Below are 22334 nucleotides of genomic sequence, written 5' to 3'. Positions count from 1 at the left end.
TGAGGCGATCCATCGCTCTCTTCCAACCTCCTCAAGCACCAGCCACACATGAGGAGCACAGACGTACATACAGGCAAAGCACCACACACACACAAAGTAAATCCGAAACAGTCGGTTGGTTTGTTTGAGACAGTCTCTCTAATGTAGCCTTAGTTGCCCTAGACTTCACTCTGTAGACCAGGCTGGCTTCAAACTCACAGAGATCTGCCTGCCTCTGCCTCTTGAGTACTGGAATTAAAGGGGTGTACTATCATGCCTCAAAAAAAATTTAAGGGGATCGTCTTTGTTTTTATTGACCTGCAAGTGAGCTTAAGTATTATTGTGTGTATAAGCAGTGTTTAGGGTACTGGGAATGGGGTCTCATTTCTTGCACACACTGGGCAAGTGCTTTACCACTGAGCGATACTCTATCTCAGTTAAACTTTTTTTTTTTTTTTTTTTTTTTTAAAGACAAGGTCTTACTCTGTAGCTCTGGCTGGCCTTGAACTTGGTGTTTTGTTGTTTCGAGACAGGATTTTTCTGTCCTGGACAGACAGGGTTGGCTGTCCTAGACTTGGCCTTGTAGACCAGGCTGGCCTTAAACTCAGTGATCTGCCTGCCTTTGCCTCCCAAGTGCTGGGATTAACGGTGTGTGCCACCACTGGCTGGCTGACTTGAACTTTGTATGTAGATTAGGCTGTCCCCAAACTTTAAAGAGCTTTCTCTGCCTCCTGAATGCTGGGATTAAAGGTATGCGCCACAACACTTATCTTCTTTTTGTTTGTTTGTTTTGTTGTTGTTTTTTGAGACAGGGTTTCTCTGTGTAGCCTTGGCCATCCTGGACTCACTTTGTAGACCAGGCTGGCCTCGAACTCACAGCGGTCCGCCTGCCTCTGCCTCCCAAGTGCTGGGATTAAAGGCGTGCGCCACCACGCCCGGCTCACAACACCTATCTTCATTTGAACTACTTCTGTATATCCAGTGCTCTCTCTGCAGGTACATCTGCAGGCCAGAAGAGAGTACAGATGGCTGTGAGCCACCAAGTGGTTGCTGGGAATTGAACTCAGGACCTCTGGAAGAGCAGCCAGTGCTCTTAACCTCTTGAGCCATCTCTCCATCCCCCAAGCATCTTTCTTTTACTTCTTGTCCAGTGAGTTTCTTAGTTCCTGTTTTCCAGATGAGGAAACTGAGTCACAAGAGATGTGAAATGACTTAATGCTATCCACACAGGCTGAGAAACTCAGGGCTCCCAGCGCCTGCCCCTTCATACTAAGTTCATGCTGTTGGCCCATAAAGAGCTAGTCAGTCAGTCAGCATTACAGGGAAGCCTTCCCGTGCTTCTCTGGGAGGGTGAACAGACCTCCACTTTGTGTCCCCATCACATTCAGAGTGAACTGTAGTCATGGCACCTGCCATGTTGTTGTGTCACTTAAACGATTTGTCTCTCCTGCTAGGAGCACTTCAGGACAGGTCTTCTTTGTCCACGGATGGTCAGAGGTTCTAAAAGGCTGAGTGACAGTGAATTTAGGGAACACCTACAGCGTACCCAGAGCAAAAGCAGAGAGCGGCCAGTGCCTCGGCATGCTCAGGCCTCTGCAGGCTCAGCCATTACCTGCCCTCTGGCGTCTCCCTGAGGGTTTGCATGGGAAGCCGAGGCTCCAGGGATCGGCCCAGGTGGCAGAGTCCACAGAGATGCCGTAGGATCCGTGCCCCCTTGATGCTAAAGTTCAGATCTGTCCTTCAGAGTCTGCGCCCCTTCCTCCCTGAGCCGCTGACTACCACCGCTTGTGCCCTGGCCCTGCTCGTGGCCGGTTCTGGCCTCACTCGGTATGTCTGTCCTTCCCCCGCAGATCTTTACTGTACTCTGGAGGTGGATTCCTTTGGCTACTTTGTCAGCAAAGCCAAAACCAGGGTATTCCGGGACACGACAGAGCCCAAGTGGGATGAGGTAAGTGGAGGAGGCTCCCGTGTGTCCCAGTTTGTCACCCCCTCTCTGCTGGGGGTGGCCACATCACTGGCTGGACCGGCTGCATCTCCCTAACTCGTTAACTTTCTATTAGTCATCTGCCTGCAGCGTTCAGGTCGATGAATCCTGGGGTTTCAGCTAAGGTCCCCAAGCCCCACACCACCAGTCACATAGACGCCTCCAGGAAGCCCCTCGTACCCCTCTGTGTCTTTGATACTGTCCTCCAGCATCCTGCCCGCCCCAGTCTTGCAAAGCCAAGGCTCATACTTGCTGGGAAGCTGGGAAGCCACAGATTCCCACCTTCAGAGGCTCAGGGCCCTCCCTTGGTTGCTTCCATCTGTCACCAGGAGTTTGAGATTGAGCTGGAGGGTTCCCAGTCCCTGAGGATCCTGTGCTACGAGAAATGCTATGACAAGACCAAGGTCAACAAGGACAGCAACGAGATTGTGGACAAGATCATGGGCAAGGGACAGATCCAGGTGAGGAGCCAGGGCTGTACAGCTGAGGAGTCTCCTTTGTGACTGCGGCTCAAAGCTGAGACACGGTTCCCAAAGTTGGCTCCTTCCTGTGTCACACAGAGATACCGCGTCCCCAGGCCCCCATACCTGGCTCAGGTAGACCACCATGTTTCTGTGAGGTAGATAAACACAAGGGAGTTGGGTGCCTTTGTTTTCACGGTCTCTTTCAGTCCGTTGGTGGCTTTTTGTGTGACACTGTGTCGGGAGGCCTCCCGAGGCTGTTAGAAGCAGGAAGAAAGATGGCTGTTTGTGATGAACAGCGTCTGCTATGGGCTTGAAATAGGAGGGAGCCCCCATGTTCACCAGGATCAGCTGGGCTGCTGGGCCCCCCAGTTTCTGCGCTCTCCTTACTTGTGTTGGGAGTCACTGTCTCAGGGTGAGGCCTTGGAACACCAGCAGAGCCAGATCCCTCGGGGTGAGTGCACGTATTTCAGTTGTGTTTCTTGCTGCCCTGACATTGGAAATGAGGGCAAAGGTCTTTTGTGTACGTGTATCTCTGGAACGTCGTGCCAGTTTTGAAGATGCCTGCTATCTACTTACCTTCCTGAGAAAGCTTGAGGGAAAATGTTTAGCATGGAGCCATTCACACTGCTGCCTGGCACCTTGTGTAGCCTCAGTGGACACGTTTGTTTGATTGATTGATTTAATTATGTATGTAGTGTTTCTGCTTGCATGTACCCCTGTATGCCAAAAGAGGCACCAGATCACATTATAGATGGTTATGAGCCATCCATCGTGTGGTTGCTGGGAAGTGAACTCAGGACCTTTGTAAGGGCAGCCAGTGCTCTTAACCTCTGAGCCATCTCTCCAGCCCAGCATCTCATTTTTTTAAATACTTGTTTTTATTTTATATTTATACATAGTTTGCCTGTATCTATGTGTATTTGCCATGTGTGTATGCCTGGGTGTTAGATTCTCTGGAATTAGAGTTAAGGATGGTTGTAAGCTGCTACATAGGTGCTAGGAATAGAACCTGGGTCCTCTAAGTGATCTTAGCCACTGAGCCATCTCTCCAGGCCCTTTAGTGTCCTTCTGTGCAGGAAATAATTGTTCTCTGCTGCATGTTGAGGCTGAAGTGTTCTACATCTGGTTTTTGACCTGGTGCAACTGAGAGCTGTGTTGGGTCTCCCCCCCCCCCCGAGCCCCCAACCCCTGCCTGTCTTGCGGTCAATATCTGAATAGAGAGGGGTGGTGCCCTCCAGTAGAGGCCCAGCATCTGCCTCATGTTCCTAAGCACAGCTTTCCTGATGCCGAGGGACCTGTACCCTGCTCCTTGGTGCTGTCACCAGGGAGACAGTGCTGCTAGGCAACCATGTGCCAGCCCTTCATTGTTTCGGAAATAAGGATGATAGAAAGCTCTCTAAATCCAATCCTTGTCACATGTCCTCTTAAGTAGCAGGAACCCCATCCCTACGCCCTTGGGCAAGGCCTAAGAAATAGGCAGGGACGTGTTCCAGGGTAGCCTGGCCAGCCTTAGCAGACGTGCAGCTGTGAGATGTGAGAAGATGCCATGCTGCCTGGGCCACTGACGGCTGCGAAATGAAATGGTGACAGGGCCAGCCAGCTCAGTGAGCGTTGTGGCCCACAGCCTCCCGGGACGACTCAGATGCCAGAGCCAGGAGTCTCCCACCTGGAAGGCAGCCCTGCTGCTTCTGCCCTCACTGTGCTACTTGGGTCCAGAGGAAACACCATAAATCACTTACTCTTGGAGACGGGAGCAGATGGAGGTGGTGGGGGAGGGGAGGCTGCCAAAGCAGAAAGCACATTCCGCTAAGGAAAAGGCTGCTGTGTTTAAGCTTCGAAGAATGTTAAATGCCTGGGAGTTGATATTGGAAGAAACACAAACGTTCCTGCTGCCAGCTGACCAGGCCAGTGAGTGGCAAGCGCAGGGCCCGAGGCCTTCTGAGGCCTTTGAAGTTCTAGCACTCAGCCTTCCTAAGCACAACCCCGGGCCCTGAGCCCTGGACTCACCTCACCCGTCTCCTGGGCACTGGGGAGAGGGTGTCGTGGCTCATAAAGTCTTGTACCGTAAGTACCTTAAGAGTCACTAAGGATAACCGGGCCACATGGATAGTCTGCACTGGACTCACACGGCCATGCCCCACAGAGCTCTACCACGTGCCCAAGGGTGGTAACACAGCTAGCTCTGGGGCCCAGGTTGCTTCCCCTCAGTGAGCCCTGGGGCCAGAGCCAGAGGTGGCCTTGTGGTAGAGGCACCACCTAAGGAGTAGTCAGTGCAAAGATGGAGAGAAATCCCACTTTGGTGCCTCTTTCTCCCTGGGTCCTCTCCACTCAGCTCAGCCAGGGGTCAGGGAGGGGACCCCCTTCGTCTGAGCTCTAGTCATTTGCTCTTCTGGTCATGGTGGTGGCAGAGCATCTGGGACTGGAGCCTGCGTCGGGTGTAGCATTTAGTGCAGACAAATGGCAACACTGGTCAACCGCCGCGCGTGTCCTGCGTTTGTGCTCCGAGAAGCTCATCCACGCGCTGCCCGTTGTGAGCCTGCTGCGGCTCTGCAGGGAGGGTGACCTTCTTGTCCTCTTTCACAGACAGTAAGGCCAAGGCCACCTCTGCTGACAGTTTGCAGGGAAGGCCAGCCACACTGTTTCTCTGGTGCTATGGCTCTGCGTCTTAGGTGAAAGGCCTCGGCATGCATGGCCAGTGGCCTGGTCAGGGAGCTGGAGGGATGTTCTGCTGTCGGGCATACAAAGAGCCTCAGATGCCTCTGGCTGCAGTAGTGTCACCTCTGGGCACAGGACATTTCTGCCTAGTACACCTTAAAAAGAGGCAATGCATGGAAAAGATCCAAGTAAAGATAGAAATTGGTGTGTGTGTGTGTGTGTGTGTGTGTGTGAGAGAGAGAGAGAGAGAGAGAGAGAGAGAGAGAGAGAGAGATTGAGATTACAGTGCCTCTGCAGAAGTGTAGGGTACCCTGTCAGATTGAGGAGCTACTGTTCCATCACAGGCCACCAGGGAGCAGTTTAAGATGCCAGCAGAGCACAGAGAGCCCAGCGCTGCAGAAGCCCTCCGCTCTGGTCTCGGGGGATCTCCACAGTATCCTATGGGCAGGAAAGGTCATAAAGTTGAGGACATTGAGGCAGTGAGGGTAAAAAACCTGTCCAAGGTCCAGGCGTGAAGTCAGGAGAGCCAGCGCCTGACTCAGAGCTAGCCTCTGCCCCCCAGCTCCAAAAGCCCATGGCTTAGGGGGCTCTGCTGCCCTCACTTCTCTGTGTAAGGAATAGGGCGGAAACCAATAGGGAAAAAAATCATTGTGGGCTGGAGGTAAGGAGATTTCAAGAAGGATGCTGGGCCAGAGGGGTCTGAGAGCTCTGCATCTTGAATTCCAAAAGCAGGGTTTGCTTGTGTTTAAAACAAAAAAATTACAGTCACGGTAAGGAGACTTAACAGTCACCAGCCCTCTCATCCCATCCCACAGCCCCGGAGAGGCCCCTTTATTATGTCTTTATGCCTTTCCCCCTCCCTTGGTGTGTGCACCATTATGTAGGCTTAATCATAGTGTGTGCTCTGCGTAATTTTTTCCTATTTACGTGGCATAGTATCATAAACCCCCATTTAGGCCCTGTATATAGTCTTTAGATAATGCCTTTTAAAAGCACATTATTAAAGCGCTTTTAATCAGTTTATATAGTAGCAGGCATGTAATTGCACTCTTAAGGCTCTGTTACTTTAGCAAGCAGGCAGGCTCTGGGTCAGCAGAAGTGAGGCAGGCGTTTGGGGGAGGGACCCTCATGGTGCGCTCAGAGGACCAGGAATGTGCAGGGAGTAGTCCAGGAAATTAAGGTACCCAGGTTGTCCTGAGTAGGAGGGGCTGTGAGCCAGGCACGTGGGAGGAGGTGAAGGAAAGAATGAATGAAGATGGTCTGTAGGGTTTAAGGCCAAACGAATCCAATCCTGTCTTGAGGAGGAGACCAAGACCAGAGAAGTGGCATGCCTATCTTTGTCTGCGGTCAAACGGATTCTGGGACCCCACCCCCCACCCCCCACACCCCTCCACACCCCCGCACCCCCACCCCCACCCCGATCCAAAGTTGGCCAAGCTTGATGGGCTGCAGGCTGGATGATTAAAACACAATGCTCATAGGTAGAGTGACAGTATGTGACTTGTAGGCAGCTGTCCTTTGCCACTGAAGATGGATTGAAACACCCTAACCATCTTGGTCCGTCTCTCTTCCAGGCTTAGGGATCATTCCATGTGGATTTTTTGTAGGGCCACCCCACCATCTACCTCTGCCTGCTGGCCTACCCCATAGCCTGACCAGGCCAGGGTAGCAGCTCAGCCCGAAGCGTCCCCCACTAGCTTGCTTTGCTTCCCTGCTCCCAGGGGACCACTCTATGTTTATCCTAGTCTATTTCCAACTACACCATTCCAGCCTCCAGATGTGGGCTCCCCAGCCGAGACCTACCCGCTAGCTCATTAGCATATTCCCAGGGTCTAACCCATCAAGGGCTGGCTGGGTCTGAAGGGGGAAAGGCAAGCTAGGGCAATTTCTTTGACTTTTTATGACCAGGCCATTTAAAGAGATCAGAGCTCTTATAAATAAACGGAGGGAGTCGTGAAAGCCAGTCCCTACCCTCCAGTGCCCAAATCGGCAAATCTTTGATATTCTTTCACCCAGCCTCAAATCTCTGCGTAGCAAAGGCTGGCTTTGAACACCTGACCCTTTTGCTTCTGTCTCCTGAGTGTAAGATTATAAGAACGTGCCACTGTGTTCTACTGAACTCTCTGCAGTTTTTTTTTTTTTTTTTAAAACACTTGTTTTGTGGGGAGAGAGAGGTAGGAAGGGGGGGGGTGCACATGTCACAGCATACTTATTTAGGTCAGAGGACAACTTGTGGGAATCTGTTCACACATTTTTTTTTTTTAAATCCATCACTACCCTGCTTGGGAACTTATCACTTTTTTCTCTGGCAGCTTTATACCCATTAAATGCAAACTGCCTTCTCCCCTCCCCCAGCCTCTGGCAATCACCCTTCCTCTCTCTGTATTTGACAACTTACCATAATGCCCGCAGGCTTCATGCATGCCCCATTTCTTTTTCCTCCTTTTTACTTTTGAGGCCTGGGTAATATTTCAGTATAATGAGTGTAGCACGGTCTTGCTTATCCGTTTATCTGTCTGTGGCACATTGCAATTAATTGTTCCGCCTTAGACTCTCAGTATCAAGTGGGAATTTCATAGGCTCCTTTCCCAGAGTCATGTATGCTTGTTGCTTCCAGCTGTAAAAAGACAGCAGAGCCCCAGGACCCCAGGACCCAACTGAGAGCTTGGTATGGTGAAGCCAGCTCCGATCTTCCGCCCCCTGGGGAGCCATGCCTGCCCCTTCCCTTTCTTTCCTCCCCTCTCCGTCCACCCGTCCACCCTCCCTTTGGCTGTTACTGAGAGTGGTGTCCAGTGACTGAGGCTGTGGGAGGAGCCTTGGGCTGTGGGAGGAGCCCTGGGCTGTGGGAGGAGCCTTGGGCTATGGGAGGAGCCCCCGGCTGTGGGTCAGAGAACTAACTCCTGGTTCCTTGGCCTCTTGGAGCTCCAGTTTCCTCATCAGTTTGGGAGTTATCCCCACTCTTCACTGCCATGTTTGTAAGACGCAGGGGATGGAATCTGCTTGGAGGAGCAGTCAGAGCCCTGCATGCATATCCTGCCTTCCCCTGTTTTACTTCCGCATTTGTCAGCTGGGCACGCTGTACGTGATGAGCACTGAGCAAAGGGTCCTGAGAGAACAGAACTTCCCGTGAGAGGATTTGCTCCTTCAGCCAGCCTTGAAGGGACTTTGAGGCCAGGCAGGTCCGTGGCTCTCTCTTGGTCCGTCTGTCCATTATTGGGGAGAATGGGGTGAGTTGTTCCATTTGTCCTAGCCTCAGTTTCCTGACCTGTAAACTGGCTTGTGATGAGGGCTGAATGTAAAAGTCCATGATGCCCTTGGGACAGGGCCTGGGACAAACCTGGGTGATGATGAGGGCCTTTTGCCCTCAGCTGGCAGGCTCAGCTGTTCCTCACTCCAGGAATTCTGGGTATAGCTTGTCAAGAGGTCCCCTCATAAGGCTGTGTTCGAGCTGGGGTGTCACATCGGGGCCTGTTGTCTTGTGATGATGGAGTTAGACCAACCAGCTGAGCTGGAGGCTCTGAGGTGGCCCTGCCCTGCGTGGAGCAGCTGGGCTTTTCTCTCAGCTGCCTCAGAGAGCACAGTGTGAGGAGCCTTGGGACAAGGGGCCTTTGTCAGCCCCGGGAGAGCTGCTTCTGGTCTCAATTACTCTGTGGAGAGAGAGCTTAGAGGGAGCACGGGTCAGGAGCCTGTTGGAGCAGGAGTCAAGGCTTCTTCCACCAGCTCCTACCCTCTGGCCTCTGAGGGGTCCAGGGTCCCCACTTAACTCTCTCTAATGGCCATGTGGACCAGTTCTTGGCCGGGTAGCCTGGTTCTGAGACGTTGGCTCAGGTGACCTACAGTCTTTCCCTGAATAGATGACAGGTTATTAATGGAACTCCTTGACGCTTTGTCCCTGTTCCTTGGGAGAGGGCATGCTTTAACTGTAATGGAAGTCAGAGACAACTGGGGTGGGGAAGGAAGCCTTGGCCATTGAAACTCTACTTTGTTTTTCTTTTTCTTTCTTCTTCCTCTTCCTCTTCCTCTTCCTCTTTCTCCGCTTCTTCCCCTTCTTTTTCCTCTTCTCTCCTTCCTCCTCTTCTTCCTTTTCTTCCTCTTCCTCTTTTTCTCCTCCTTCCTCCTCCTCTTCCTTCTTCTTTTTATTTTTATTTATTTATTTACTTTTTTACTTTTCGAGACAGTTTCTTTGTACAGCCTTGGCTATCCTGGAACTCTGTAGACCAGGCTGGCCTCGAACTCACAGAGATCCATCCGCCTGCCTCTGCCTCTCTAATGCTGTGATAAAAGGTGTGTGCCACACTGCCCAGCCCTTTCTTTCCCTTTTATCCCTCCACCTCAGCCCTCCAAGCCTCATCCCGGTATACAAACATCACAGACTCTGCCAGCTTCCTCCCCAGAACACAGGGTTAGCCTCTCTGAAAGACAGCCTTTCTTCGTCTCCAGCCTGTGCCAGATATGGGTGTCCAGGGCTTTGTGTTTGTGAGCATAAGTCCCAAGTTCATGTTTTGTGGCCCTGCTGCCAGCTGCTCTCAATGCTGCCCCAGGTGGAATGCTTACTCTGTTATGTTTGCCACCACTTGGAGGCACATGGGGACAGGGAGGCTGTGGAACTGGCTTGATTTTTGCCTCTTTCCTCATACACCACCTCCTCCAAGGGTCTAGGGGACTGGGACTGTTGTCCTGCCAGGAACTCAATTCTGCATCAGCTGTTGTCTCTCTGTCTATCTCTGTCTCTGTCTCTGCCCCCCTCCCCCATCCCAGTGCCTCTACTGTCACTCTAACAACCCTAGCTGTCCTGGACTCACTCTGTAGACCAGGCTGACCTCAAACTCACAGAGACCCACCTGCCTCTGCCTCCCGAGTGCTGGGATTAAAGGCATGCACCCCACTCAGCTACTGTCGTTCTTTAAGGCTGGTCTGGATGGCATGCTTGGAGAGTGGGTAGACATACATTTGTCTTGGGGACACGGGCAAGACCTGTGAGAGTACCAATCCCAGCTGAGCTGCCTCCATTGCCCAAGTGTCTCTGATTTGGAGAACCTGGACTGTACCAGTGTATCCTGGGGACCGGAAAAACAAGATGCATTTGATAGGAAGTAGATGGGTCCCTTCCTCCCTGCTCCTCTCTTATCTGGGAATTCCATCATGGCATGCAGGCTTGATGCCTCTTCTCTAGGCCCACCTCTGAAGGTAGACACACTGGGAAGCCCATCCAGAAAACGTCTTGCTACCCGCTCACTTCAGGCCCTGGGGACACCCTTGCTGTCCACTCTGGCTTGGAGGCAGAGGACAGGTGTGATGCCAACAGCTGGCCTTAGGTAATAACTCCCAGAGCCGGTCTTCCCACCTCTGCATGAGCAGCAGGAGCCCTCCCTTCAGCCGGGGCATATGCCGTCCTAGAAAGCAAAGTAACTGATCTGATGCCTACTTTAATCTGTTGCAAAAACGGAAACACTCTAAGGAGGCCTCTGAGTCACAGCTGAGGCGGCTTGAGAGCCGGTACAGGGTACCCATAGAATCGGGTCTTCTGCCTTCCCCACGAGGGCCTGAGCTTCATGGCACCGAGTGTGCGGGTACTGTGCTTGCTATTGGGTGAGCCCTCCCACTGTGAGGGTAGGAATCTGGCTGCACGAGCACGCCACATGCAGCCTGCTCGTATGTTTGATAGGAAAACTGCTACACTACAGTAGCTTCTGAGAAGACCCCAGAGTGACTTGAGAATCCAGCGTGGCCTAGGAAAACATCCATCTGAAGGAATGGATGAGGTAAGTGTTAGCTCACCGGAAGCCCCTGAGAGGTCAGAGGCACCTACAGTTTTCCCAAAGTGAAGCCAAGAATTGAGTTCTGCACCAAATATTCTACTTGAGAATAAAAGCCCCTGATCTGGGCAGGGCGTGGCGGCGGCGCTGACCTTTAATCCCAGTACTCAGGAGACAGGCAAGGGGATCTCTGAGAGTTCAAGGCCAGCCTGGCTTGCATAACAAGTCCCAGGCTAGCAAGAGCTACAAAGTAAGTTCCTCTCTCCAAAAGGAAAGGAAAGCAAGATTCCTAATATTCTTAAATTCCCCCATCTCCCCTGCCCTGAGGAGGAGCGAGGGCCAGTGGCTGCTGTCAAAGGAAACTGCATGTCGCACCAGATCTGTTGTCTCTGCTCAAGAAAACTTCAACTCGGAACCATAGACACTGAGGAGGAGAATTTAGGGCCTCTGGTTCGTCTCATAGAGCATGGGAAGTCGCAGCAGGGATGTGCATGGCCCTGAGGTAGCTGAAGACTGGAGGAGACAGCAGGTCTGTTCCCTGCCCAGTCACAGCCAGACTCAAGCTCTGTGCTTGCTTTTCTAAAATCTGATGGGGAGGTAGGGAGGTAGGAGAGAGACGGCTCGGCGCTTAGGAGACCTTACTGCTCTTGCAGAAGACCTGGGTTGGGTTCCCAGCACCCTGTGGTGACTCACAACTGTCTGTAACTCCACTTCTGGGATATCGTCTACTGTAGTGTGGCCTGGGGGGACCCATGTGTCCAAAGCACACTTCTGGAGTCCCCTACCCACTGACTCTGCCGGGAGTCCGGGTCTCTTGTCTTCACATGCTCTGGGCGGCTGCCGCCTGTGTCCGGTCCTGGGGTCAGGGTAGAGTGCACAGCGCATGTGGGAGTGTCAGGATAGAGTGCACGGTGCATGTGGGAGTGAAGTAGGTGTTCTTCCAACCCTCTCCCTGGGTGATTTACTTCTAAACGATCAAAATGTTCCCAAAGGCTCAAGCGGATTTTCCACCCTTTCCACGGTCAAATATGCCGTGAGAAACACAAGGGGTTGCCAGGGACATGCTGTCCGTCCAGTCTTTCTGCAGCAGATAAGCTCTTATGCTGTTTCAGCCTCTCCTATGCACCAACAGCCACTGTGATCCCTGGGAACAGCAACCTGAGGTGGTCACGCAGAGTGAAGGCAGGCAGTTTAGGAATTGGCTTTGGACCAGTACAGGCTTCTGAGGAGACAAAGGAGAGGCGGGTCACCTTAGGTGGACTTGGGAGTTTTTTCATCCTGGCTGCAGTGTATATTTTAAACTTGGGCCCATCCTGGAACCCTCTCTTAACGTTTACTCTGGAAATCTATCTATAGCTACCCATACCTGCTTAGGAACAATTGGGGCTCCAGAGCTGAACCTGCTGTAACCCCATACATGGATGTTTATCTGGCAAAGGCTCTTGAGGCACTCTGGAGCCTGGGAGAGGAGTGGACTCCCTTCAGAGCCTTAATTGCTTCTATTCAGTCAGGACAGGGGGTACTCAGTGGGGAACAGTCAGGGTGCCATTATGCTATGTTCTGCTTTGAGCTCTAAGGAGGCCTCTGCCCAGCGTGCAGTGGGCATAGAGGCAGCTTCTTGGCTTAGCCGTGTTACTGACTTTGAGCTGGGAGTTTCCATTGCTGTGCTTAGTGAGGGTCTGAACTGAGCAGATACTAAGGACTTACTCAGTGGGGGGTAGTCCTAGAAACAGGGCTTGATTTTTCAGTCTGGAAAGACCGCTGACTTGTCAGTGTGTGTGTGTTTTAGCTAGAATGGTGTCTTAGTTAGGGTTACTATTGCTTTGATAAAACAAGACCAAGACCAGTTTTGGGTGAAAAGATTTTATTTAGCTTATGTTTCCAAATCACTGTTCGCCACTGAAGGAAGTCAGGGCAGGAACTCACATGGGCCAGGAACCTGGAGGCAGGAGCTGATGCAGAGGCCATGGCGGGATGCTACTTTCTGGCTTTGCAGCCCAGGGATAGCACTACTAGAATGGGTTGGGTCACCCTCTATCAATCACTAATTAAGAAAATGCCCTACAGGCTTGACAATAGCCAGATCTTATGGAGGCATTTTCTTTCTTTCTTTCTTCTTCTTCTTCTTCTTTTTTTTTTTTTTTTTTTTTTGGTTTTTCGAGATAGGGTTTCTCTGTGTAGCCTTGACTGTCCTGGACTCACTTTGTAGTCCAGGCTGGCCTCGAACTTACAGCAATCCACCTGTCTCTGCCTCCTGAGTGCTGGGATTAAAGGCATGCGCCACCACGCCTAGCTCTTTTTCTTTTTTCATAAGATTTATTTATTTATTATTATGTATACAGAGCTCGTGGCTGCACAAACACCTGCAGGCCTGAAGAGGACATCATTACATTATAGATGGCTGTGAGCCACCATGTGGTTGCTGGGAATTGAACTCAGGACCTCTGGAGGAGTAGTCAGTGCTCTTAACCTCTGAGCCATCTCTCCAGCCCCTGGAGGCATTTTCTTAATTGAGGTTTCCTCCTCTCAAATGACTTTAGCTTATATCAAGTTAACATAAAACTGTCCTGGGGCTAGAGAGATGGCTCAGCAGTAAAGAGCTCTGGCTTCTTTTCCAGAGGACACCTGACTCATTTCCCAGCACTCACATGGCAGCTCACAACTGTCTGTAACTTGAGTTCCAGTGGATCCGACTCCCTCACACAGACATTCATGTAGGCCAAACACACCAGATGTACACTAAAATAAATAAATAAAATTTATTTTTAAAAAAAACCATAAAAATGTCCAGTATAGATGCGTACCACCTATCAAGATAAGAGCACACAAGAATGTAGGACCTGCAAAGCCATCGATGCTAAGAGGCCAGGACCCTCTCCTGGTCCCTATTGTTTTCCTTGTGACGTGCCATCTCACCCCCCAGCTGGCATGGCCTCTTCATATAGAACCTGGTCTCTCTGGACCCAGTGTTTGTCTTAAACTCTCTGCTGTATGCAGAAACCTCAGCATCTGCCTTCCGGCTCTATTCCTTTAGGCCTCTGCCATGCAGCTCTGTTCTGAGATTTGCACCCTCCCCTTTCTTCCCCCAGGCTCTTTGGTTCTACCTGGATTCTGAGAGTAGCCTATTTGGGAGAATTCTGCCCCCCCCCCCGTCACTGTTTTTTATTTTCTATTTTTTGTAAAAATTATTTATTATTATGTATACAGTGTTCTGCCTGCATATACTCCTACATGCCAGAAGAGGGCATCAGATCATACTACAGATGGTTGTGAACCACTATATGGTTAGTGGGAATTGAACTCAGGACCTTTAGAAGAGCAGGTGGTGCTCTTAACCACTGAGCCATCTCTCCAGCCTCTCCCTCATCCCCCCTCCCCCCATCACTCTTGAGTCTCCAGTAGGGAAGCTGGCATTTGAGCTATAAGACAAGGACAAGGAATTGGGGTTCCAGTCTGAACTGGGGGAGATAAAAGTTGTTCAGAGAAAACAGGTCACTCTAGAGAGGCAGCCTCCCTATTCTGGGGTTTGAGGAAGAACCTCCTGTGTTCACAGGCTGGAGGCCTTGCCTGAGAGCTGTCCCCCCACAGTCTGCAAGGCAGTGCCGCAGGAGACCCACAGAGAGACTGGGCATTATCCCTCTTGACCTCTTTTTCCCTCAGCAATACTTAACCCAGTTTTGCCCCTTGTCACATCTGTGCTGATGAGGGGGTTTTCCCTGCTCTACATACAGCCTAGGGTCCTCTCCACCTCCCCCCTCCCCCCCTCCCACCCCACCCCACCCCCAGGGACAGCTCTGCTCTGGCCATGAGCCAAGGGAAGGGATGAGGGGGAATGTGACGGTCCACCAGGGACATCTGTTCATTGGTGAGGGCCTTACCACCCAGGCTCTGTTTATCCAGACGTGGGGGTGGGGGTGGGGGTGGGGGTGTCCTAGGAGGCAGTTCTGCCAGGTGTGGCTGAGTGCTTAGGGAGGACACAGTGGGAGGGGATGTGATTACTTCCTGGGTGGCCAGGCTGGCATGAGCCTTGCCTAGCTAGAGCAGAGATGAGGACCATCTGATTGGCTGCGGAGACCCCACTACTCAGCCTGCTGCTTTTGAGGAACTTGCTGGGACATTGTCTTGAACAGCTCTTCCTCTACCCTGCTCCTAAGCCACAGATTTCAGGAAGAGAAGGCAGATCTGTGCTGTCCCCTGAGGAAGGCCCCAGTGTCTGAGCATCTCCAGGGAAGAGCCTCCCAACTCAGTTACCCATCTGCTAAGGCACTTTTGTTACCATAGAGACCAGCTGGCCAGTGTTCATCCAATCAGAGCTTTCTTTACCCAGACAAGTGTTGAGCCTAGGGTTCTTAAAGACAGACAAGTGTAGGACTTCGGGAACAGGATTTATCCTGCCCCCTTTCTCCCACACAGCAGTGCTGGGGAGCGGTATGCCATTGCCTGAGACTGTGCTTGGTGGCATGTGACCCAGCTAGAGGGAAGAGAACTTTAGGAAGTCAGTATCAGCCGTTCTGAAGTTAGCCAGCCAGCGCCAAGTACCAGCTGTGTGTCTGCGGCAGGTGAATGAGGTGAGCAGTTCAGATGGGGCCTTCTGAGCTAGTTATGCAACCAGCCGTTGTGAAAGGATGCTGAGCAAAGCCAGAGACCTGTGGGAGGGCTGGAGCATCCCTCATTCCCTCGGCTAAAATCGGCCTTTCTCTCGACTTCTATGGTGCTCCACTGTCCTGGTGGTATAGTGCTCGCCTTCTTGAAGGCAGAGCGAGGACCTTGCCATCCCCATACGCTACAAAAGCCCTTCTGCCTCCTGTTGAGAGTTAAGTCCCATCTCCTCCCTGCCTCCCTCAGCCTGGTGTACTCTAGGGTCAGGCACTTATGGGTCCCTCCTCATGGAACCCAAGCCCTTAGCCCCAGGTGGAATTCAGAGTGTCACCTGTGCCACCCAAAGTCATTTGTTTGAGGTTGAGGAGGGCAGAGGCAGCTACACTAAACTCAGTCTCCATTTCCTCGCATGTGAAGTAGGAGAGCTCCTCTTCTAAGTTGGAGGAAGGTTTTTTTGTTTTGTTTTTTCCATGAGAGCAGTCTTTCTCTCTCACCGGTTCTTTGGCTGGCCCCACAGTTAAACTGTCCTTTCCCCCCAGAAAGGTGCCAAGGGCAGGGACAGAAAACCCAAGGATTGTCACTGATTGAGACCCAGCATGGGTATTCAGAGTGTCTTCAGGACTGACGCCTGTACCCCAACCCATCGCTTTTTCCTGAATCCTGAAATGTAGCCACACTTCAGCCAGGCAGTGATTGTGACTGACCCACAGGGGCTCGGGTGTGTGTGTGTGTGTCTCACTGTCCCTTCATAGCTGCAGCCGTGTGACCTCAGTATGTTACTTCTCTGTGAGCCCCAGTTTCCACAACTCTGAAATGGAAGCATGAACAGCGTTGTCACCTAAGCGCAGTGTTGAAAGCCCCATGCATGGTACCTGGCTCATGGCTGTCACCCTGCAGACCCTGCTTTCCTTCCCGTACGCGCCCACCTTTGCAGGGGTGGGAGGTCCAGGATACCTGGGTTGCCCATATGCTGGCTGCCATCTAGGGTTCTCTGGCTTATGTCCTGTCTCTCCAGTATCACACTCTTTAACTTGCATGGTTAGCTTAAGAAAGGACACACTTCTCCTCCTTCAGTTAGAACAAGAACTCGGCTGGATGTGGTGGCACACACCTTTAATCCTGTCACTGGGGAGGCAGAGACAGGCACATCTCTGAGTTGGAGGCCAGTCAGTGCTACATTGAGAGACACTGCCTCAGAAATAAACAACAAAACAACAATAAAACCTGAAGCACTTAACTAGTTGTCTCCTCAGGTCCTGCAGCACAGGGCTGCAGCGAAAGGCAGCAGTGGAGGACTGCCTCCATGTCAGACAACCCTTAGCCAGAGCCATATTTGCTTTCTCAGAGTTCTTGGTGAGGGTCACCAATACCTTTTGGGGCTGCCTGAGCCCCCAGAGGTTGCCTGTTTATTCTGTGCATTTGCTACAGGAGCCTTAGGAGCATAAACAAGTGTCCAGCCCTGCCACCACGTTGGCATTGGGGAACTTGTCTTAGGACAGAATTTGAGTGAGTAGAGAAGTGAATCACCAAAGTAGTCCTTTGCAATGGAGGCGGGCAGCTCTTCGAGGCCAGATGCAGCCTCTGCTCAGAACTGTGGCCCCTGGCAGTCTCCCGTGGTTTGACCTCAAGCCTCCTTGATGCCTACCCAAGCCCCAGGAGCAGCCTGGTGATGAAGGAGTTAACAATTAGTAACTGGCTTGTGTTTAGCTGCTTGTCGAAGTTTATTTGGTAGGGATTGGAAGGAGAGGTGGAGAGCGGGAGAGGAAGAAGCCCCAGCTTGCGAAGGGTTAAACCCCAGGCGGGCATGGTTTTGGAGGGGGCAGCTCCAAAGCCTTCTTTTGAGTCACTTCCTTCTGTGGGGCGGGAATGTTGTGTGTACTGCCTGCCGCCGGCTGTGGCGCTCGCTCGCACTCTGCGTCCTGGGAGCTGCAGCTCACCGGAGAGGGTAGCAGGCTGCCTGTGGGGAGGCACTGGGCCCTTGGTGGTGTGCTCAGATTTGGCTGCTTCCGGCTGCAATCTCCAGGGAGGGGGGAGAGGAGGAGAAAGAGGAGGACACAGAGGAAAAGAGGAGGAGAGACTGGAGCCCCACACCCGCCTGCTTCAGGACTGCCCCACTAACAGTCCCGACTAAGCACTTGAGCGCCACCGACAGCGGCTCTTGCTGGTGCGCCTCTCCGCAGTGCTGCCTAGAGCTGGCCCTGCAGGCTGGCCGCCGGCATGACGACGGACATCCTTGCTCAGCCCGACTGCAGCCTGCAGGCAGTGTGCGAATCCCTGGAGCACTGCTGCCTGGATCAGCTGGAGGAGCCAGGGAGCAGGCGTGTGCCCAATACAGGCGCCCGGCTCTGGGGCCGAGTGCGCAGTAAGCTGCTCCGCCACAAGGTGCTAGCCGGGGCTTGGAGGGGTGGTGGAGGGCTAGAGGTGCTGTGGGAGGGCTAGGGGTTGCTGGAGACTCTGTCTATCCCTGTGCTACTGCTCCTGCTAGATCTACTCAGAAGTCCCAAGACTGGAACGTGGGCCTGGGTATGTTTTAAGCGGCTTAAACTTAGTGATGAATGCTAGTGCTGTTCCCCACCCTAACCCTCGATGCCTTGCCTGCATCCGTCCCTGGCTCAGCAGAAGGAGGTTTGTCTCCTATGCCTGCTTTTCTCCTGAATATACACTGGCAGGAATTGAAGTAGACAGACAGCCTCATTGGATCTCACTGACCACCCAGGAGACCAGCACAGGCTACCCCTCGCCATCTCTTGTGGGTAACAGTTCTCTGTCCCTTTGCTGAGGGGTCCCTCACCATGGTCTGTCATGGGAGCTTTCATTGTGCAGGCTGAAAGGATCATTGCCACCAGGGAGGAAAGGCCTAGTGGTGGAGAGGGAGTGATGTGCTGAGCCTGGGGGGCTATAGACTGCTTCTTCAGGGACCACCCAGACAACTGCCGGGCTGGTGCCAGCTGGGCATCCGGGAACTCCCACAGCATGCCACGGGGTTCCTGACCAAGCTATGCCAGGGCAAGCCGCCTGCAGGGTCTTTCCTACAGCCCCAGACCTGAGTTGGGATTAAAGCCTGAGATAGAAGCTGACTGTCCTACAGCTGGGCAGGCTGCCCTGGGGGGCTTGGCTTTAGGCCTTGGCATCAGGCAGCCAAGGAAAAGTCAGACCCAGTGCCCAGTACACAGTAAGCGCTTGAAAGCTCCACAGACCGGATCAACTGCCCGGGTTGCTTTGTTACAGGGTGCCGCTGGTCCTGGCTGGCCAGAGCCACAGTAGTCCTTCAACTTAGTGTCTGAATGGAGTGTGGGATGGCGCTGGCAGGTCTTCCTGTACCTCAGAGGAAGACCCTCTGCTAAGATCTGTGCCAGCCAGCACCTGCCAAGAAGAGTGATCTTGGGCCTATTGGCTCCTGTTTGGTTTGATCGCCAGCCAGTGAGGGCATAGTTGACCCTGGTAGAGGTGACATCAGTCCTGGAAAGTGCTCGGCAGGGAAGCAACTCGAGCTCTTCTGCTTTGGTCCCCGTGTCACCTTCAGTCTCCCTGGGGACCAAGTGAGCAGAGCCCTACTGGCCCTGGCAGCTACCAGGGCCCCTCTGTGCTGAGGCAGCTGTCCGTTGCCGGCAGCTTGGAGCCATCCCCACCCTGTTGTCCTCTCCTAGGTCCTGCTGAGGCCAGCAGACACCAGCTCAGAGCACGTCATTAACAAGACCTCAAAGGTGGCAAGAAACTGCCCTAGCGTGTTCCTGACCTAAAACTAGCCAGTCAGAGTCTTGCAGTCTACCTGCTGCCCTGGATACCTGGCAGGTGGGGTTAAAATTCTAAACCCTGGAAGCCACACTTTCAGTTCTCCTTTCATTTGTGGCTGGTAAAACAGAAGCCACTTTAGGAACTCGTTGGCTGGCTTGGCTTTCAGTGGTATGTAACAGTTCCGTGTGTCACGTGATCTTAGGCTGAGGGTGGCGGGCCAGCCAGGTGCTGGGCTGCTGAGCTTGTTGGCGTCAGTGCAACTGCAGGGTGGCTATGGAGTGGGGCTGTGCTTTGTAGCCGGTGATTCAGTGCCCTTAGCACATGCTGTGTAAAAGCATGTCAGTGTCATTGGCACTGCAGGTACCGGAGGGACATCCACCTTCCTCCTGAGCCTGCCTCACTGCATAGACCAGTGGGTAGGAGTGAGGCTTGTTCCTCCCTCTCTTCTGTAGCCGAGTTAGTCTACTTATTTCAGAGTGGCTTACTGCCACATTAAGGGTGCTGAGATTAGGCAGGACTTCAGGCGGAGTCAGGGACAGGTTCTGCCCAGCCTGGCAGAAGGGACCACCTTACTACTTCATTAGCTATGCCCTAAGGATTTGATGTCATGGCCCGGCAGTGGTGACACACACCTTTAATCCCAGCACTCGGGAGGCAGAGGCAGGCAGATTGCTGTGAGTTCATGGCCAGCCTGGTCTACAAAAGCGAGTCCAGGACAGTCAAGGCTATGCAGAGAAACCCTGCCTGGATTTGATGTCATGAATGTGGAGATACCTGTGGCCTTACTGTTCCCCTCTAACCAAAGCCATTATTAAAGGTCAGAGGAGGGTGTGACTCATCTGGGACCCCTACACTGGGTCCAAATAGTCTGTTCTGATATAAAGGGCCAGGTATTTAATAGTGTAAAACCTCTGTTTGCTGGAGGAGCAGGTGTGGAGGTGTGGGGCCCCTCCTGGGGGGCAGTGCTGGAATGGGTTACTCTTGCCCCCAAGATCGTTTCTGGGGCTGAAGCCTCATTCGAGGCCCTGGCTTGGCAGTTGGTTTGTTGTGCAAGCATTTACCAGAGGACACACGTGGCATTTGGCTTTGTGGGTTCCGCCAGGGCGTGCAGTATTTAACTGGCATCTCAATTTGCCTTTTCTTTCTTTCTTTCTTTTTCCGCTCCAGTCAGGCAGAACAAGCTCAGGGTTTTGCCCTTCCTGCTATCCTTCCTGGGTCTAGATTCTTACGTTGAACCTACAAGAGGAAGGGCCTGAAGAAGGAATTCCGTTCCTAATCCTGGAAGAGCCAAACGTTTTCATAGAGTCCCTTGTGGGAATCCTAGAAGCTAAGTAAGAGGCCCAAAGCAAGGCCAGGTCAGAGAGACATTCTTCTAGTGAGGAAATCAAGACTCTTACTGTTTCTCTGCACCAAGACAAAGATGCTCCTCATTCAGACCAGGCTAGATACTGGCCAGACGTGAAGGTCCAGGCTAAGTGAAGATACAGCAGGCAGAGGAGAACTGGGGAAAGCTTCTGGGTCCTTTGTCTCTGTTTCAAAGAGCGGCCATGTGGGCCTGAGACATCCGGGCTTTGGAAGAGCTTCTCGTGGCGAGAAGAGGGCTGGCGTTGGTAAATGGGCCTGTTCTGTGATGGCCGTTATCCCACCCTGCCGAGAAAGGGTGTGATACAGGGCCCCTTGAGATCACTTGCCTGCGGGGACCGTAGAGCTTAGGAGGACAGTGGAAGAGGATTCGGTTGTCAGGCTGATTTGCCACCACAGGGCAGCTCCTAGTCCTCCTCCAGAATGTCATTTAGCTTGGCAGATCTTTCCAGCAGAGGTTTGCGTACAACATGTACATTCCAAGACGTTCACTTGGCCATTTCCTGGCTGTCCCTGCCATTGAGGGTCCAAGAGTGCTGGCTGTGAGATAGACGTGTGTCATGGGCACACCCATTCGTTCTGGTTCTAAACATCAAGAAAGACCTTAACGGCATGGGGTGGCACAAGCCTGGATTCCTAGTCCTCAAGGAGGAGACAGTAGGACCACCACATGAGTCTAGCCTGAGCTACATAGTAAGCTACGTAATAAGACCCTTTCTGAGAAAAGGGTAAGGAGGAGACGTACTGAGTTTCTGTAGCAGGGACACCTTGCCTGTGGCGGCGTGATGCTCTGCCCGGCTGCCATCCTCCCTAGCTCCTTATTATCAAAGAGGAGACCCTTGCGTTGTGTGCCTTTGCCATCCGTGGACCCAACCACATCCCTGGAGTAGTCCTTTAGCAGTAGACAAAAGAAGAAGAGCACTTCCTCAAGGACCAGAGACCCCTGCCACAGCCCTCTTTCTCCTCGCCCCCTGTGGGGCAGGTCTGTGGTCAGACCAGCAGCAAGTAGGAAGTGGGGTTTCTGAAGGTCCTTGTATTTACTCAGCCTCTGTGTTTCCACCTCCTGGAGTGAGGAACCCTGACTTCCGGACCACGTGAATAGTCTCAACCTCACTGAGCTGTCTTCCCCCCAAAGCAAGAGTCCTAGCTGTCGCGTATCGGATGTTCTGTAGCCCCACCCAGATGTAGAGCCACCCTGCGTACAATGTGCTGTTTCACAGGATTCGTGCACCCTGAGATGGGAGTCCTTGCTCAGGGAAACTTGTCAACGTTTTGGGCACCTGGGATGTCTTGGCTCTTGATACTGTGTGAGGCAAAAGGCCAGGCCACTCTGGTTCCCTGTAGCATCTCAGATCCTATACACAGGTTGGCTGGTTGGCCGTGTTGGGCTTAGTGCCTTACTTTTTGATGGTCTTGGATGAGAGATTGCTAAGCGTGCCAACTGAAGTGGTTCCTCAAAGGCCAGAGCTCCTGGCACCCAGGGCTGTGGTAGCGTCCAGAGATAGTGAGGTCCCAGGCCCAGGATGACAGAGCCATGGAGGTGCCACCTGGGGGTGTTGTCGCATATGCAGGGACACAGCCCTTTGCCAAGCACCCCTCTGCTGAGCTGACAAGGGACTATTTGTCCTCCTTTCCTCTGTCACAGCATGGTAGGGACAGGAAAGAGCACCTGGTGGCCTAGAGGAACACACAAGTCCTCCTGCTCCTGGGACCTTCCCAATGCCTAGTGTGAGTCTTGGGTTTCCAAGAGCTTTGGACTAGGTGTTTGTCCTTGGACCCACAGGGCCGTAGGAGCCATTC

The 22334-nt window shown here is 52.6% G+C and overlaps 1 protein-coding gene across 4 annotated transcripts in view; it reads left to right on the top strand.

The window, feature by feature from the left end:
• The window catches only part of Abr (ABR activator of RhoGEF and GTPase), a 194165-nt gene that overhangs the window by 158094 nt on the left and 13737 nt on the right, over positions 1-22334 (top strand). For 3 of the 4 annotated variants that reach the window (XM_051157993.1, XM_051157994.1, XM_051157995.1), the window contains 2 exons: positions 1830-1927; positions 2293-2424. In XM_051157993.1, the coding sequence (XP_051013950.1) occupies positions 1830-1927; positions 2293-2424 (230 nt within the window). Of the gene's footprint in view, positions 1-1829; positions 1928-2292; positions 2425-17515; positions 17820-22334 lie in introns of those variants that run through there. The other variant, XM_051157991.1, reaches the window with a different exon arrangement.

This window comes from Acomys russatus, chromosome 16 (genome assembly GCF_903995435.1).
Source record: "Acomys russatus chromosome 16, mAcoRus1.1, whole genome shotgun sequence".
Lineage (NCBI taxonomy): Eukaryota > Metazoa > Chordata > Mammalia > Rodentia > Muridae > Acomys > Acomys russatus.
This window is presented reverse-complemented; position numbering and strand designations above follow the sequence as displayed.